This window comes from Malurus melanocephalus, unplaced genomic scaffold (assembly GCF_030028575.1).
Source record: "Malurus melanocephalus ecotype Western Australia unplaced genomic scaffold, MMel_1.1 scaffold_518, whole genome shotgun sequence".
Lineage (NCBI taxonomy): Eukaryota > Metazoa > Chordata > Aves > Passeriformes > Maluridae > Malurus > Malurus melanocephalus.
In genome coordinates, this window is record NW_026623750.1 from 191,932 (window position 1) to 209,093 (window position 17,162).

The 17,162-nt window shown below is 53.7% G+C and overlaps 3 protein-coding genes across 3 annotated transcripts; 1 reads left to right on the top strand and 2 right to left on the bottom strand.

Moving 5' to 3' along the window:
- Positions 1-427: 427 nt before the first annotated feature.
- LOC130582746 (olfactory receptor 52K2-like) lies at positions 428-1,528 on the bottom strand. Its single transcript, XM_057381640.1, is given in 3 exon segments — positions 428-902; positions 904-1,234; positions 1,237-1,528. Coding segments are annotated over 3 exon segments (1,098 nt in total).
- A 2,767-nt stretch (positions 1,529-4,295) lies between these two features.
- On the bottom strand, positions 4,296-5,466 carry LOC130582747 (olfactory receptor 52I2-like). The gene is given in 8 exon segments (XM_057381641.1): positions 4,296-4,364; positions 4,609-4,676; positions 4,679-4,768; positions 4,771-4,920; positions 4,923-4,955; positions 4,958-5,080; positions 5,083-5,403; positions 5,406-5,466. Coding segments are annotated over 8 exon segments (915 nt in total).
- A 9,000-nt stretch (positions 5,467-14,466) lies between these two features.
- LOC130582727 (olfactory receptor 51G2-like) lies at positions 14,467-15,423 on the top strand. The gene has a single exon (XM_057381610.1). The coding sequence runs from the start codon at positions 14,467-14,469 to the stop codon at positions 15,421-15,423; it is 957 nt and encodes a 318-aa protein (XP_057237593.1).
- Positions 15,424-17,162: the final 1,739 nt, after the last annotated feature.

The window sequence follows — 17,162 nt, forward strand, 5'->3', positions numbered from 1 at the left end:
CAGCGAGAGGGAGATGATCCCTTCTGCTCTCCACTGCAGAGGCCACACCTGCAGTCCYGGCTCCAGAGCTGGGCTCCTCAAAACAGGAGACTTGGGTACAGTGGGCAGTACATGGACAGACAGTGCAGGACAAGGGGAATGGCTCTAAACTAAGAGAGGAGAGCTTTTGATCATATTTGGGGAAGAGATACCCACCTGGGAGGGTGGGGAGGCCCTGGCACAGGGTGCCCAGAGAAGCTGTGGCTGCCCCTGGATCCCTTTGAGTGCCCAAGGCCAGGCTGGACATTGGGGCTGGGAGCAGCCTGGGACAGTGGGAGGTGTCCCTGCCATGGCAGAGGGGTAGAACCAGGGGATCTTTGAGGTCCCTCCCAACACAAACCATCCTGGGATTCCATGGTTTCCCAGTGGTGTCTTGCAGGGGAGGACTCTACTGGCCAAAGGACAGTTGCCCAAACCCATTCCTGTCAATCAGCTGTGGCCGTGTCAGCATCAGGCATCTGGCTGAGGTTTCCTTTCTGGACCTTTCTGGGGGGTAATTCATTGCACTCAACTCCATGCCTGTTCTGGGATGGGAGAAATCTTTCTCTGAGGCTGAGCCACCTTTAGCAGCTTGTGAGCTCCAGGGTCCTGCCAGCTGCCCCAGCAGTTTGCAAATCCCTTCCTGGATCTGCTTCACCTTTATGCCATAAACGAGGGGGTTGAGCATGGGAGGGACCATGAGGTAGGAATCAGCCAGCAGCACTTGGATGTGAGGTGCCAAGCCAAGAGTGAACATCTGCAGGTACATGGAGAGGAGCCCACCTATGTAAAAGATCAGGATGACAAAAGCATGGCATCTGCAGGTGCCGAGGGCCTTGAGCCTCGCCTGGTGGGATGGCAGCCTCAGCACAGCCCTGAGGATCACCGTAGGAGAAGGTGATGAAGGCAGAGTCTGTCCCCACAAGCAGTGTGGCCAGGCTGAGGCTGTAGCGGTGGCTGGTGGCCATGTGGGCCACGTGCTCACAGGACAAGTGTGGGATCACCCTGCTGCTGCAGTAGGGCAGGCTGATGAGCAGGTACATCAGGGGGATCATGACACCAACTCCCTTGGCCAGGGACAGCAGCCCTGCCTGGATGGCCCTGAGGCCGCTCAGGACGGTGCTGTACCTCAGCAGGTGGCAGATGGCCACATAGCAGTCCAAGGACATGGCCAGGAGCACCCCTGACTCCGCTGCGGTGAATGTGTGGATGAAGCAGCTTCAAAGCCAATCTCCCTTGAACCCAACCAGAACACRCCCAGCATCTTGGGAACCACAGCAGTGGAGAAGATGAGGTCGATGCCAGCCAGCATGGCGATGAAACAGAACATGGGCTGGTGCAGGCYCCTGTCCAGCCCCACRGCCAGCAGCACCAGCAGGTTTCCCAGCAAGGCCAGTACGTAGGTAATGCACAATGGGATGGAAATCCACACATGGAGAGCTTCCAGGCCAGGGATGCCCGTCAGGAGGAAAGGCAGAGGGCTGGTGTTGGACCCATTGGGGGCTGACATGGCACACACAGCCCAAGCTAATCTTTGTCCCTGCTCCCTGTAAGGGTGACAGAAAGGTTGGGATCTTGGCTGCCGTCCATAGATTGTTTTAGATTTAAGATTAAAAAGATTTAAAGAGATAAATATTTAAACACCTTGTAATGAAATAATCAGACTTTTTCCATTCCCCTCTTACACCTCCAAACTGCTCTGGCCCCCTTGGCTGCCAGCATTACCCTCCCAGCTGCTGGCAGCTGCTCCAGAGCCTTTGCTCTCCAGGACACAGWGCTCCACTGGGAAAACTTCATCTGAGACATTATTTGTGCTGGTTTGGGACAACTGATGAAAGTTGTACAGAACAATTTCCAGTCCTGAGCCAGACACCGTGGAACCTCTGCAGATACAAGCTTGGACTTAGAACCAAACCATTCTATGTTCCCAATATTCTTCAATTCTCTGATTCAATAATTCAATGAATCTCTGATTCAGTGATTCTCTGACCTGAAGAYAATTGGAAGCTGTTAAAAGGAGAAGTCAGAGAAAAGCAGACGAGGGCATTTGTCCTCTGTGTGGAGCAGACTGGCAGCTCTGAAGGATGTTAAACACCCTTTGCTAAAATATAAAACAAATAGCATATGCCTTGGATAATTTGCATGGCAGGAAAAGCATCTCCAGGAGCTTTGGTGGGTCCTGCCCAACTTCCAGGAGCCCTGGTACGCTGAGGGCTGCAGGCACTTCCCAGGATGTTCCCTGGGGAGCAGGAACATTGATGTGATAGAGCTGCAATTGTCACCCTGACATCAGAGCCCAGCAGAAAGCCTAAGAACTTAATGGGTGATTTGGTCAATAAAAAATGAAAGGATTGGAATAAAATTAAATTATGGCAATCAACGCAGGCTKCAGGAAACAGCTCCTGCCAACTAAACCTGATTTAATTTTCTGGTGAGTGAAAGGTTTCGTTAATCAGGGGGTGGGAGCGCAGAGGTTTTGACAGAGAGGTGCCTCTGCCCTGCTGCTCTCGGGGGAGGAGGAACACTCCTGGGAAATAAAAAACAGGTGATTCAGAGACCTGAAAATGCAGCAAAATGTCAGAACCATCATAAACTCACAGAACATATGGGTTTGGGCTGGAAGAGACCTCAAAGCCCATCCASTGCCACCCCTGCCATGGCAGGGACACCTCCCACTGTCCCAGGCTGCTCCCAGCCCCAATGTCCAGCCTGGCCTTGGGCACTCAAAGGGATCCAGGGACAGCCACAGCTTCTCTGGGCACCGTGTTCTTCCGAACACCTGATCAGGATGGCAGTGCCCTGCCTGCCTCCTCCTCCTCTCCCCCAGTCCTGTCTGGTGCCCTCCATGACATYATCCAGCCTATTTCACCAAATTCTGCCTGCTGGTGAGCCCCCAYCTTTCCATCCCAATACCTGTTCTCGTGTCAAGGCATTAAGAACATTACCCACAGTTGGAAATCTAGTTTGTATTACAGAAAATGTGTGTTGAGCTAATTATTGATTAATTATACAATAAGAAACAAGTTGATTCATTAAAGGCAGCAATTTCTGCCTTTAATTAAAAGGTCTGATATTTATTTGTTTAGCTTTTTAAACTCTTAGTCCTATTTTTACCTAAAAATTACTTAGAGAATCAGAATTCTGCAGCATTAGAATGACAATTTGGTTTGATAATAAAGTTTGAAAAAACTACTTTTAGAAGAMATTTCCAGCCACTGTTTTTTTCCTGGCTCTCTCACACTGTGCAGGCTCCAAGCTGGATGCTGAAATGCCCCCAGCTCCTGGCCCGGACCATCTGCCGTGCCCAAGCTRCCACCAGCACCCACCTGGCTCTCTCCGTGCTCAGCTCACCCTGGGGATGGCCACGCTGGAAAGAAACAGCTCCTGTGCTGGGGCTGTGCATAAATCACCCCGGAATGCCGGTGGGAGTACCCAGGATGGGGATTCTTGAAGGCCAGTTCTCTCCAGGCTCCTGTGTAACACCCCAGCAGGGCTGCAGGGGAGCAGCCTTAATCCCACGTCAGTTCTCTCTCTTCTCATTTCTTTGATGAATGATACGTGCTAGGAGATCTTGGAATCACGGAATGATTGGGTAGGGTTGGAAAGGACCCTAAAGCTCATCCCATTCCACCCCTGCCATGGGCAGGGACACCTTCCACTGTCCCAGGTTGTTCCAAGCCCCGTCCAGCCTGGCTTTGATGGCCAAGCCAGACAGGAATGTGCTGCACAAGGTGCCTCCAGCAGAATTAAAGTRTGTGTGCCTGGAGAATGCCAGACTTTTCATTCCCAGTGCTGCTGTGCTGTTGGCTGAAAGCCTCTGCTGGCTTTCACTACCAAGGATCATGGAATGGGCTGTCTGTGCCCCACCAGGYCCTCCCAAGCCCCAGGCAGTGTAAACCCAAAAAGTACAAATTCAGCATAGAGAAGAAGTGCATATTTAGGGCAGCAGAAACATCCTGTCAAGTGGTTTTTGAGGTGTCAGGGGAGGTGCAGCAGAAAGTCACACCATAAAGACAGGAAAAATATGTTTGAGGTGAAGAATGACAGATTCAAACCWTTGTGAAACAGAAAGCAATCCACTGAGCTTTAATTTTAATGTAGAAGTGAAGACTAAAGAAGGCATTTTGGGTGGGATTCGTGGCAGGTGTAGACACAGTGTTGGGCTGTGAYTGGAACCAGTCCTTCAGATCTCCGTCACAGCCTAAAATTCTTTTAGGGCAGAATTCATAGATCAGGATCTGTGTATTGACACAAATGCACCTGRAGCCCTGAAATGATCACAGGGATGTTCCTGGCACTGAGAACATGTCCAGACTCAAAGGTGGGTCCTTGCTGCTCCGTATCACCTGGAGAGGAGGGAGGGAAAGAGAAATCGGTGTRTGTTCTTGCTCCCAGTCCCAAATAACTCTCGTCACGGAACAGGACCCCATTAAAGCCAAGTCCTCCCTCCTCACTGCTCCTGCTCACCCCATGCCCTCCCTGGGAAGGCTGGAGCTGCCTTTGCAGAGATGAACACGCCTGGAAATCATGGACTGCTGCGTCAGGCACCAACCTTCCAGGGAAGGAGCATTTTGAGCAGGTTCTGCTCACGCTGTACACGACGGGGCTGAGCGTGGTGGGCAGGGTCAGGCACAGACCGGCCAGCAGGACCCGTGTGGCACGGGCATGGCCCCAGTGAAGCGCTGACAGTCCCTGGACACAGTGCCAGGGATGTGGAACAGCAGCACCATGCACAGGTGGAACCCGCAGTGCTCAGGGCCTTCCAGCAGCACTGCCTCCCCAGGACAGCACTCAGAACCATCCCCAAGGACACAGCGATCAAAGCCACATCCGTCCCCACTGTCAGCGAGGAGCTGGCCACGCTGTAGAGGCTGCTGGCCCCGGGCTCAGTGCAGGCCAGGCTGCCATGGGCTCGCAGCACGAGTGCGGGACCACGGGGAGCCGCAGCAGGGCAGAGACATCACTAGCCCTGTCAGGGGCACCATGGACAGGAGGGCTCTCAGCACGATGGCCAGGCCRGTCTGGGCAATGGTCTGGTCACTCAGGGTGGCGTGGTAACTGAGGGGTGGCAGATGGCCACATAGTGCTCAGCAGCCATGGCCAGGAGCACTCCCRACTCCTCAGCTGTTGTGGACTGAACGAGAAACATCTGCACGAAACAGACCATGGAGCCAACGTCAGCAGAGTTCAGCCAGAACATGCTCAGCATCTCGGGGACGATGGACGTCACCATGGCCACATTGATGGCCGCCAGCATGGCCAGGAGGCGATGGGTGGGGGCCTGCAGGGACTTGTACAGGCCAAGGACCAGCAAAACCGCCCCATTCCATACCATGGCAAGGACATAAGCAGAGCAGAAAAGAATGCCCAGGCAGGTGGGGAAGCTTCCAGGCCAGGGACACCCACCAGGRTGAAGGAGGAGGAGCTGCTGAAGGGATCAGAAGCCATGAAGGGGAATCTTGATTTGTGTTTAAAAAAAACACCCTATTTTGAGTCCTAGAGTGCCAGGGGACTCTGCATCAATACAAGAGAGCCAGATCAGGAATCCACATCATTATTGCAATGTGTGAAACAGCATARCATCACCATTTCCTCRTGGAGTCCCCRTCCCTGGAGGTGTCCCAGGAAGGGCTGGAGGTGGCACTGAGTGCTCTGGGCTGRGGACAAGGTGRGCATCGGGCACAGCTGGSAYTCCRTGGACTGGGAGGGCTTTTCCAGCCTCAGGGATTTTGGGATTCTGTGATTCCATGATCACCAGCTAGGGGGAATTGGGTCAGAAATGCAGAGTGAATGGGAATTTTGTGACTTGGAAGTTCCTGTGAGCTGAAGAGCTTGACGCTTCAGGTTGTGCCACCAGGGATAATCAAGGAGTCTGTTGCTTGTGAAGGGCCTGTTCCTTTGTTGGTTGCTTGCCAGGGTGCAGCTGGCATCCTGAAATGAGCTGCAASAGGAGAGAACGAGGAAAGCAAGGTCACCTTCCAGCCATGGCTTCCCTCAATGGGCCAAACACAGGAAATTCCTCCAAGTTTGTAGAGCAAAGCAATGCTCTGGGACATTAAATGTGATCATGAAATTCCCTTTTGCTGCTCTGTTTCCCTTCTGTCATCCACCCGTGAGTGAAGCCCACAAAGGCAGGCAGGCAGAGTTTCTGGGGGTTTGTTTGGATGGGAGAAGATTGAAGGTAACAGAAACTCCAGAGAACTACCCYGGAGGGACGAGTCTGAGTGTGGTGGGCAGCATCTACACCTTYCTTTGTGCTGAATTTTTTTCTTGCTGCTTCTCCCCAGAAAGCAGCAAAGACCAGGCAGAGCTGACACACCAGATCCAACTGGAAAAATTTCCTGGGGGATCATCCACCAGGAGCTTTCCAGCGCAGAGCAAGCTCTCCTTGGCACAGCACAAACTCACGTGGTGCTAGCCTGAGYGCTTGGGAGCTGTCTCACCTCTCCTCCCAGCCCAGCCTCTCCCCTGGCTGTTGTCTCCATCCCTCCCCTCCACAGTCTGGGGTTACAAACTCAGAGTTGAGCACATTTATTTTCCATCAATGTAAAAACCTGAGGTGTGAGAAGGAGACCCAGAGCAGTTGGAGGATGGAGCTCAGCAGGATCTGGTCACCCACCCACGTGTGCAGGTGGGCACCAAGCCACGTTCTGGGCTGCTGTRTCCTTGCTGTGTCCCTGCTGTGTCCCTGCCATGTCCCTGCTGTGCCCTGCCCGACTCCCACCCTGGGGAGTGGGAGCAGATGTTCTCTGCACCATCGGTTTGTGTTGCCCAGAGGATTTTTGCTGTGAGAGCTGATGCTCCTGCCCATGGTCTGGGGCTTTCCCTGAGCTGGAGCTCTGGATGAAACAGCACAGTCAGCTGCCAGGGATGTTCCTGCTGGAGTCCAAATCCAAATCACTTTGCTGGAGCCCCTCTCTGGATGGGCATCGTACCCACGGGGTCCCTGTCCCTGTGTTAGAAAGGAAAACCAGTGTCACGTCCCCTGCAGCACCCCCTCCCATGGCACGTGCACCTCCCTCCCCTCCAACCCTCGGCAAAAGCACGAATTGCTGGGACTTGTCCTGTTTCACARGGAGCACAGACATGGAAGGGTTAAACCAAGCTGTTGGCAGTTTGGGAATGGGATGCAAGTTTCTCAGGCAYTTGTATCCTTTGCTTTACCCAGCATACCAAAGGGCCAGACCTCATCTCTTCAGCTTTCCAGGCATTTGACTTCCTTGACCCTGAAATAGTTGAATCTCTCCTCTAAGTCCCTTTGAGTCCTGCCCACAACACAAACCAAGAGGTTTTTCAGCCTGGCTCAGCCATTGCCGTTGGCCACATGAGGCTGAGTGCTGCAAAGCCAATGTTGTGACCACRCTGCCCAGACCATGGTGTTGATGATGGTTTGTTGCTCACAGGACTCTGTTTGCAGCCTGGCAGCYGTGAACTCACAGCTGGCACAAGCCACTCCAGCAGGAAACACATCTCGTGCCAGAATTGTTTKTTTGGAAAGGGCAAACACATCTGAGATCCTGTAATCCTGATCTTGGGAAAAAGCAGCTCCTTCCTTCCTCCTCCCCACCTGAGGTGCTCAATCCCCTGGGCAGCAGCTCCTGAGTAACAAAGCCCTGCTGGTTATTAAACAATGCTGCTTAACCAGTRCCAGGCTCAGCTTTACTGGTCCTTCTCATTCCCAGTGTTGCTCCAGCCCTATTTCCTTATCCCAGAATGTTTTGGGCTGGAAGGGACCTCAAAGATCCCCTGGTTCTTACCCCCTGCCATGACAGGGACACCTCCCACTGTCCCAGGCTGCTCCCAGCCCCAATGTCCAGCCTGGCCTTGGGCACTCAAAGGGATCCAGGGGCAGCCACAGCTTCTCTGCGCACCCTGTGCCAGGGCCTGCCCACCCTCCCAGGGAACAATTCCTGCCCAATATCCCATTGAAATTGTCCCTCAGGGAGGGTCACACACACAGAGGGGTCCAGCACCATCTCTCAGCCCCKTGTGAAGCATCACACCCGGAGCAGCTGCTCCTTCTGGCTCTCCATATCTTCCTGGCAGGAGGGTGCAGCCAGGGGGGTCAGGTCAGACTCTCCCACTGCTGTAACTCTGTGCTTATCCAAGTCACTCATTCCAGAGTTTTTTCCTTGCTTCAAGCCTGTATTTCACCAGAGCTTCTGATTTTTCCCAACCATTCATTCCCTTCCCAGTGGTGTTTGCCTTTCCTGGGTGTGTGTGAGCACAAGGGATGCACTGGAGYTGGGAGCAGGGAATTGCAGGTCACCGCAGGTGACAGGGTTGGCAGATGTCACACCAGCGGGTCTGCAGCTGCTTTGAGGTTGGTTTCACCAAGGAAGAGCCAGGTGATTAGCGCTGTTGTAATTAACCTAAATGAGGCAACCAATGGAGGCTGYAGGTGAAGGTGTGACTGGAAGATCTTGTCCACAAGATGTCTGGAAGTGATGAAGCAGCTCATTAACTCCATCAAAGCCCCCTTAGATGTATGGGTGCTGCTGCCCAGCAGCTTTTCTGGGGAGATCCTTTCATATTTCACACTGATTTGGATAAAGCTTGAGCCTGGCTCAGAGTTTGGCACTGCACTTAAAAATACTGCCCCAACCCCAGGTGAAATGTAAAAAATACACACCCAGCTCGCCTGGATGGTCAGGCTGGTCCTGCCTGTACCTAMAGCACTGGCAATACCGTTCTCTCCCACTAGAAACTCCTCAGCCTGCAGAAGGACCTGCACAGAAACACTTTTGTGTTTTAAGGAAGCTCCCTAATCACTCACTGGCACTTCAGGGACTGAATCATCACGGGGGAGAAGCTGCTGCCTGGGAATAGCCAGGAATAGAAATGGTAAACAAACGCACTGCTCCCACTGCGGGGGTGATGTCTGTCCCAGCACCAAGATGCCAAACAGATCCTGGCTCCACAAAGGGGTAATATTTTAATGCTGGGTGGACATGGAGCTGCTGGAGAGAGTCCAGAGGAGCCACAGAGCTGCTCCAGGGCTGGAGCCTCTGCAGCCAGAGACGGCTGGGGGTGCTCCTCTGGGGAAGGGAAGGGTCCAGGGAGAGCTCAGAGCCTCTGCCAGGGCCTGAAGGAGCTCCAGGAGAGCTGGAGAGGGACTGGGGACAAGGGCTGGAGGGACAGGAGCCAGGGAATGGCTTCCCAGTGCCAGAGGGCAGGGCCAGATGGGATATTGGGCAGGAATTGTTCCCTGGGAGGGTGGGCAGGCCCTGGCACAGGGTGCCCAGGCCCTGGCACAGGGTGCCCAGAGAAGCTGTGGCTGCCCCTGGATCCCTTTGAGTGCCCAAGGCCAGGCTGGACATTGGGGCTGGGAGCAGCCTGGGACAGTGGGAGGTGTCCTTGCCATGGCAGGGGTGGGATGGGTGAGATTTAAGGTCCCTCTCAGCCCAAACCATTCTGGGATTCTGTGATCTGAACATGCAGATTGCAGCACATGATGGATCACATCAGATTTTGGGATTCTGAGGGGGACCAGCTCCCAGCTCATGGGGAAGAGCACAAACATGAGAACAYTGATTTTTTTTCTGTCTTTTCAGTTGTGCTTGTCCTCCTATGACTTAGACATAATTTCTGTTGCCTCAATTAGTTATTGATGTGTGGGGGTGCTAGAGCTGATTCACAGATCAAATACAAATCAGCAGCACYGAGAGATGCTGAAGATAATGAAATCCATAATATTTCCCCTGATTTAATGTGCCTGCTTCCTTTATTTCCTCCAAGTCTTAGAACAAGAAATGTGTTTCACTGCAGAACTGGAATATTTATAAATCTGTACTGATACAAAAGCTGGCTCCTCACGAGGCACAAGAGCAAATCTGGCCTATTTTACTGTTGAATCCCTGATCCAGCTGTTGCCATCCCAGCCCAGCAGGTTAAGAAATCCCCATACCCAGGCAGCCCATGCTGTCCTGAGGGTCACAGGTTCTTGTGGGGTCTCTGTTTCCTTCCCCCAAGGTGTCCTCAGCAGCTCTTTCTCCAGCATGGAGTCCACAGTCAAGGAGAAGGGAAAAAATATAAATATCATATTTAAAAATAGATCTTATATATAAATAAATAATATAAATAGTCTTTTTTCACACCTGTGGGAGGTTTCCAATTTAGTTGAGCAGGAACTGAGCTTTGCACATATGGGAAAGGATGGAATTGGGTTGTTTTGAAGCTTTTTACGACCCTCCCTATACCCAGAGTAGTGGAGATGAGGCATCAGGGAGAACTTTGAGATGCTGACAGATGAACAATAAACTGGACAGTCAGATTCAGTCTGGATTCATTCCTTTGGGGGTGTCCCTGCTCAGGTGGGCATCCTTCAGGGCTGCAGACCCATCAGGGATGGACCTGCTCACTTTGGTATTTCTGCCCTTTATCTGTTTACACAAAARSMMCMMMAWTYCYCCYYCCYKGSMRKKKYCMARGSCMRGSYKGRMMWTKGGGSYKGGRRSMRSCYKGGRMMRKKGGRRGKWKYCCYKSCMWKGRMWGGRGTGRWMTKKARKGWYCTTYMAACCCAAACCATTCTKATTCCGTGATTCCATGATTCTGTGAYGGGTCTGATCCATTTAGAACTCCCTCCTGGGCACCCTGCACCCTCTCCACTGCCAAAACCCACCCCAAAACACCTCCCCACAAACATCTCAGGCTGATGTTTGCAAATCTGATTTTGCTGTTTGGATCATGAGTTAATTTGTTCCTAATTCAGGATACTAAGTTCTTAATTGGGTTTGTGCTAGAACTTTCCACTTCCACAAAGTGGTATTGATTTGCTTCTTCCAAAAATAATTTTCTAAATTATAGGCAGTGATTAAATACAAGAAAAAGATGACACAATGGTTAATTGCAGATGAATGTTTTGTGCTGTCTGTCTGTTTGTGGTGTGTGTGTCGCTCAGGGGTGCACTGGGATGCTTTGGGGTGTGCTGTAAGGACAGGAACAGGTCCCTGTGTTGATTCCTGACAAGCTTGGAGKGCTCCCATTAAACCATCAACTGCTGGGCTGCTGCAGCCCTGTATTGCAGCCTCAGTGCTTGTTCTCAATGTGGGTTTGCTCCATACTGAGCAGCCTTAAATTACAGTTCTTTGTACTCAGAGCCAGCCCAGGGACAGCTGAGGAGCTCCTTCCCATCCCCAGACCTTCCCAGTGGGGTCAGGAGCTGGGCATGGCCCTACAGGAGATTCTGCCACGAGAATTTTAACTGGAATCAGGATCCTCCTCTGGACCTGCTTGGTCCTCACCCTGTAGACGATGGGGGTGAGGGCAGTGGGTGCCAGGATGTAGATGTTGCCCGTGGTGATGTGGACCAATGGAGGCAGGCCCTTCCCAGTCCTGTGCAGAACCCCAGATTCTGGAATCCCTGAGGGTGGAAAAGCCCTCCCAGCCCATGGAGTCCCAGTTGTGCCCAATGCCCACCTTGTCCCCAGCCCAGAGCACTCAGTGCCACCTCCAGCCCTTCCTGGGACACCTCCAGGGATGGGGACTCCAAAGCTCCCTGGGCAGCCCCTGCCAAGGCCTGAGCACCCTTTCCATGGGCAAATTCCTCCTGGTGTCCACCCTGAACTTCCCCAGGCACAGCTTGAGGGTGTTTCCTCTCATCCTGCTTTTAACACAGAATCACAAAATGGTTTGGTTTGGGAGGGTCCTCAAAGCCCATCCAGCCCACCCCAGCCACGGCAGGGACACCTCCCACTGTCCCAGGCTGCTCCCAGCCCCAATGTCCAGCCTGGCCTTGGGCACTCAAAGGGATCCAGGGACAGCCACAGCTTCTCTGGGCACCCTGTGCCAGGGCCTGCCCACCCTCCCAGGGAACAATTCCTGCCCAATATCCCATCTGGCCCTGCCCTCTGGCACTGGGAAGCCATTCCCTGGCTCCTGTCCCTCCAGCCCTTGTTCCTAGTCCCTCTCCAGCTCTCCTGGAGCCCCTTTAGGCCCTGGAACACTCCAGCCCCAGGGCTGAGCCCCATCCAAGGTGTGAGCAGGCAGCTGGAGCTCCCACAGCCGTGGACAATGGGAGCATCCCACTGTCCAACTCTGTACCCCTTCACTCACCCTCTGTGTGTGAAATTTATCCCATTATCAAAAAAATAAAAGCCAAAATTCCATTTCTGATTATGAATAAGAAGGCTTGAACTATGGTGAGGTGGAGTGGAAGGAGATGAGMTTTAAGGTCCCTTCCATCCCAAACCGTTCKGTGATTCCSTGATGGTTCTAGGAATCCTTTGACTGATTTCTTGGTCTATGCTCTTTTTTCCCAAACCTTTTGGGTATTTTTCTTTTATCCTTGTCTCCTGGTATTTATCMCCCCTCTTTCTCTGTATCTCTCACTCTCTCTCCATCTAAATCTACTATACACTTACCTGCAAATAGGCAGATATAAAATCTGYCTTGGTATGAATCAGGGAGCAGCACGGGGGCAGCTGGGGCAGATGAGCACCAGGGCTGGACCMCTTGACTTTCCAGAATGCCAAATTTTCACAGAGCAAAGTAAAATCTTGGCAATTTTCTGAGTACACAATTTTTGCTATTTTTTTTTCTCCATCTACTGCCCCAAATCTCCCTTCCTGCTCATTTTTGCACTGTGCTATTCTTTTCAGAGAAGACACAGAAAAGCCTGTAGGATTCCTGTGGTGCTCACACTCCCTGAAGGAGAAAGACATGAGCTGTGAGTCCCTGGGGGAGCCCCACGGGGTTTGTGGCTGGTTAAATGCAGCTTCCCAGCCCTCTGAGCAGTGTGAGCTGGCAGGGCTGGCCCTGGTCCCCTCCCTGTGCCCTCTGCTGTCACCCGGGTAAGTACAGGACTGCCTGAAGGAGACAGGGATGTCACTCCTCTGAACAGGCAATTTCTGTGGGGGCTTAATTCAAAGCAGAATTTACAGAAGTCTCTGGCAGAAGCAGCAAACAGTGAGTGAGGAAAGTGCTGGGAGCAAATCGCTGTGCTAAATATTCCTTTTGATTCCATATCCACAGGTGGGCTTGGGGCATGGGGGGTGGATCTGGGTGATCTTTATGGGCCCTTCAAACATTTCTGTATTGACTCTGTGATGATGAAAAGGCACCCTAAAAGCCCACTTTGGTCAATAATTACAAATTCCCCTTATTCTCTCTCTCCAGTGGTTCATGAATTAGTGTTGGCTGCCCCAACCCTGGAAATTTCCAAGGCCASGTTGGATGGGGCTTGGAACAAGCTGGGGTAGTGGGACGTGACCCTGCCCTGGCAAGGGCTATAATGGGATGTGCTTTAAGGTCTCTTGCATCCCAAACCAGTCTGGGATTCTGTGATGAGTCTAAGACAAATTGTAATCAATCTGTGCTCCTCAGTTACGCACAAAGTGTTCATTGCCAGATGATCAGACCCCACGTTTTCCCTGGTCAGCCGTGGTGAGGGCAGAGCTGAGCTGCTGTCACTGTCAGCTCAGAGTTTTTAACAGGCACTGAGTGTATCTGTGTTTGCAGAGAGCCTGTTTGGAATATTGCCCTGGAAATCCCCCCCTGCCTGTCCCCAGCTCCTTTTGCCAAGCCCTGCAGCTCCTGCCCTGGGCTGAGGCTGCTCCGGAGAGACAGCGGCTGCCAGGACCCTCAGAGACACACCGGGAATTTGCTGGTGAGTTTTCAACGGCCCCAGGGCAGATGAAACATCATTTCACCTTCAGTRTCCAGTATCYCTCAGGKYAGGAGAGTCCTGGAGGGGCTGGAGCGTGTCCAGGGCAGGGAGCGGAGCTGGGAAGGGGCTGGAGCCCCAGGAGYGGCTGAGGGAGCTGGGAAAGGGGCTCAGCCTGGAGCAAAGGAGGCTCCGGGGGGACCTTCCCAGGGAACAAAGGATGGGACAAATGGAAATGGCTTTAAGCTGTGCCTTGGGAGGCTCAGGGTGGACACCAGGAGGAATTTCCCCRTGGAAAGGGTGCTCAGGCCTTGGCAGGGGCTGCCCAGGGAGCTTTGGAGTCCCCATCCCTGGAGGTGTCCCAGGAAGGGCTGGAGGTGGCACTGAGTGCTCTGGGCTGGGGATAAGGTGGGCATTGGGCACATCTGGCRCTGCATGGGCTGCATTTTCCAACTTCAGGGATTCTGTGGTCCTGTTTTCTGTCTTATTTGAGTCTCCGAATTTCTTCCTTTCCATTTAGTCTYGTTGGAGCTGAGAAGCACAAAAGGCGTTTTCCTTCCCTCAGGTCTGGTTTGGATAATTGACCTGCAGGTCTGGTTGGTAAAACTCCCTAAAACATCACAGCCTTTGCCAAACTGAAAGCAAAGGGAAAGGAATCWATACAGACTCACACACAACGGGGCTGATCTGATTGATGGGATTGTCTTGAATGAGTGCAGCTGCTCAGGGTGTTTTGGCTCCCAGAGCCTGCCCTCCCCACCMTGTGGCAGCTGGGGTGTCTCATAGCAGGGTTTTTATTCCAAGACGCTTTAAATTCCAGACCCCTGGACCATCGGAGCAGTGAGATGTCCTCCTCCAACAGGACTGGGTCGAGCCCCCTGAGCTTCACCCTGAYGGGCATTCCTGGGGTGCCGGTGAGCGGCTGGTGGGTGGCAGTGCCCCTGTGCTGCCTGTACGTGCTCATGCTGCTGGGGAACTGCAGCCTGCTCTGGACCCTGAGGAGCGAGCCCRCCCTGCACAGCCCCATGTGCTGCCTGCTGTCCCTGCTGGCGCTGGCAGACCTGGGGCTGTCCCTGTGCACGCTGCCCACCGTGCTGCCCGTGTTCTGCGTGCCCGCCCTCTCGCTGCCTTTCCGGGCSTGCCTTGCCCAGATGTACTTCATCCACACCTTCTCGGCCATCGAGTCTGGGGTGCTGGTGGCCATGGCCTTCGACCGCTTYGTGGCCATCTGCCACCCGCTGCGCTACGGCTCCGTGCTGAGCAGCTCCYTGGTGGCCAGGGCAGGGGTGCTGATCGTGCTGCGGGCTGTCAGCATGGTGCTGCCCGYGGCCATCCTCATGGCAGGGATGCCTTTCTGCCGCTCCCGTGTGCTGTCCCACTCCTTCTGCCTGCACCAGGACATGCTGAGGCTGGCCTGTGGGGACGTCCGGYCCAGCAGCTGGTACGGGCTGAGCACCGTGATCCTCACCAAGGGCCTGGACTTGCTGGCCATCATCCTGTCCTACATGCTCATCCTCAGGACCATCCTAGGCACCGTGTCCCCGGAGGCGCGAGCCAAAGCCTTCAGCACCTGCATTTCCCACCTCTGTGCCGTCCTCATTTTCTACATCCCCCTCATCAGCCTCTCCGTCATCCACAGGTTTGGGAGGCACCTGCCCCCCCTCACCCACACGCTCCTGGCTGATGTCTACCTGCTGGTCCCCCCTGTCCTGAATCCCCTCGTGTACAGCTGGAAAACAAAGCAGATCCGCAGGAGGATCCTCATCCTGCTCTGCCACAGAGGGACCCAGCAGCTGGCTTAGGTCCAGAGTGCCCCAGTGCCAGTCTACTCCTGTTCCTCTCCAGACTGGAGTCCCACAGTGGCAATTCCCTGATGCCAGTCTGCTCCTGTTCCTCTCCAGACTGGAGTCCCACAGTGGCAATTCCCTGATGCCAGTCTGCTCCTGTTCCTCTCCAGACTGGAGTCCCACAGTGGCAATTCCCTGATGCCAGTCTACTCCTGTTCCTCTCCAGACTGGAGTCCCACAGTGGCAATTCCCTGATGCCAGTCTGCTCCTGTTCCTCTCCAGACTGGAGTCCCACAGTGGCAATTCCCTGATGCCAGTCTACTCCTGTTCCTCTCCAGACTGGAGTCCCACAGTGGCAATTCCCTGATGCCAGTCTGCTCCTGTTCCTCTCCAGACTGGAGTCCCACAGTGGCAATTCCCTGATGCCAGTCTGCTCCTGTTCCTCTCCAGACTGGAGTCCCACAGTGGCAGTTCCCTGATGCCAGTCTGCTCCTGTTCCTCTCCAGACTGGTTGCTCATGGGCAATATCCTCTCCAGGAGAAAACGCCTCCTGCTCCTTCCCATCCATGTCACCTCTCTGCAGCACAGCACAGCTCTGCTCCTCCCCATGGAGTGATGGGTTATGGCAATCCACACTATCCGTCTCCCATTCTGGGGTGCCCCGCTCTCTGACAGGGCAAAACTGCCCTCCCTGCAGGTGGGGGAGAAAAGGCTGCTGGGAGCAGGTTTTCATTGGAATTCACTGCTAAAAGGGGAACTGGTCTCTGCAGAAATATGGACAGTGTTACCGGCCTTGTAATTGTATTTGCAATATCCCTGTTCAGTCCAGGATATGAAACTCTCAGTTCCCAGAGCTGTGTGATCATCTGAGACTCAGCTTCCATTGTACAACCAGTGTGAGTCACATCTTTGCAGTTACGGAGACAGGAACTGGTGGCCTGTGGACTCAAACYCAGAAATCCGACTGAGGTCTCCTTCAAGGGTCTGCAAGGGCAGTGTGTGGCTTTTCCTGTCTCACAATATCATCTAACACTTTTGGGGACATCAGAAAAATCTCTCCCACCTCCCAGGTTATGAGGACAGGCTGCTCTGAGCAGAGCTCCAGGGTGCCCTGGGTGTGCAGTGCCATCCAAAGGCATCGTGTGATGTATGGGGCTGTTGTGCCTGACCACGCTCCCTTAGGCATACTCGAGATGCATTAGGGACATGTTTCATACCTGGGCTGCTGAGCCRCCCCTCTCAGAGCATCCAGTGCTCACCGAGGAGCCTCCACCCCATCCCAAGGTAATCCCTCCTGATTAACCACACCTGGAATTGTGTAAAATAATCCTCCCTGCAAGGAAAATCCCTGTGATTTTGTCCTGCCTGCAGGGGCAAGCCAGGCCCTTTCCTCCTTTCTGCCTCCACAGCAGTGCCTTGAGCCTTTCCTTGGGCTGGTCTCCTACTCTGGGTTATCTGAGCCAACCCCGCTCCTCATCCGAGTAGCAGAATGGAYCAGGAGGAGAAAGAGAAAGGGAAACCACAGAATCCCAGATTGGTTTGGGTTGGGAGACACCTTAAAGCCCATCCAGTGCCACCCCTGCCATGGCAGGGACACCTCCCACTGTCCCAGGCTGCTCCCAGCCCCAATGTCCAGCCTGGCCTTGGRCACTCAAAGGGATCCAGGRRCAGCCACAGCTTCTCTGGGCACCCTGTGCCAGGGCCTGCCCACCCTCAGCACCCCCAGCTGTCTCTGGCTCCAGAGGGGCTCCAGC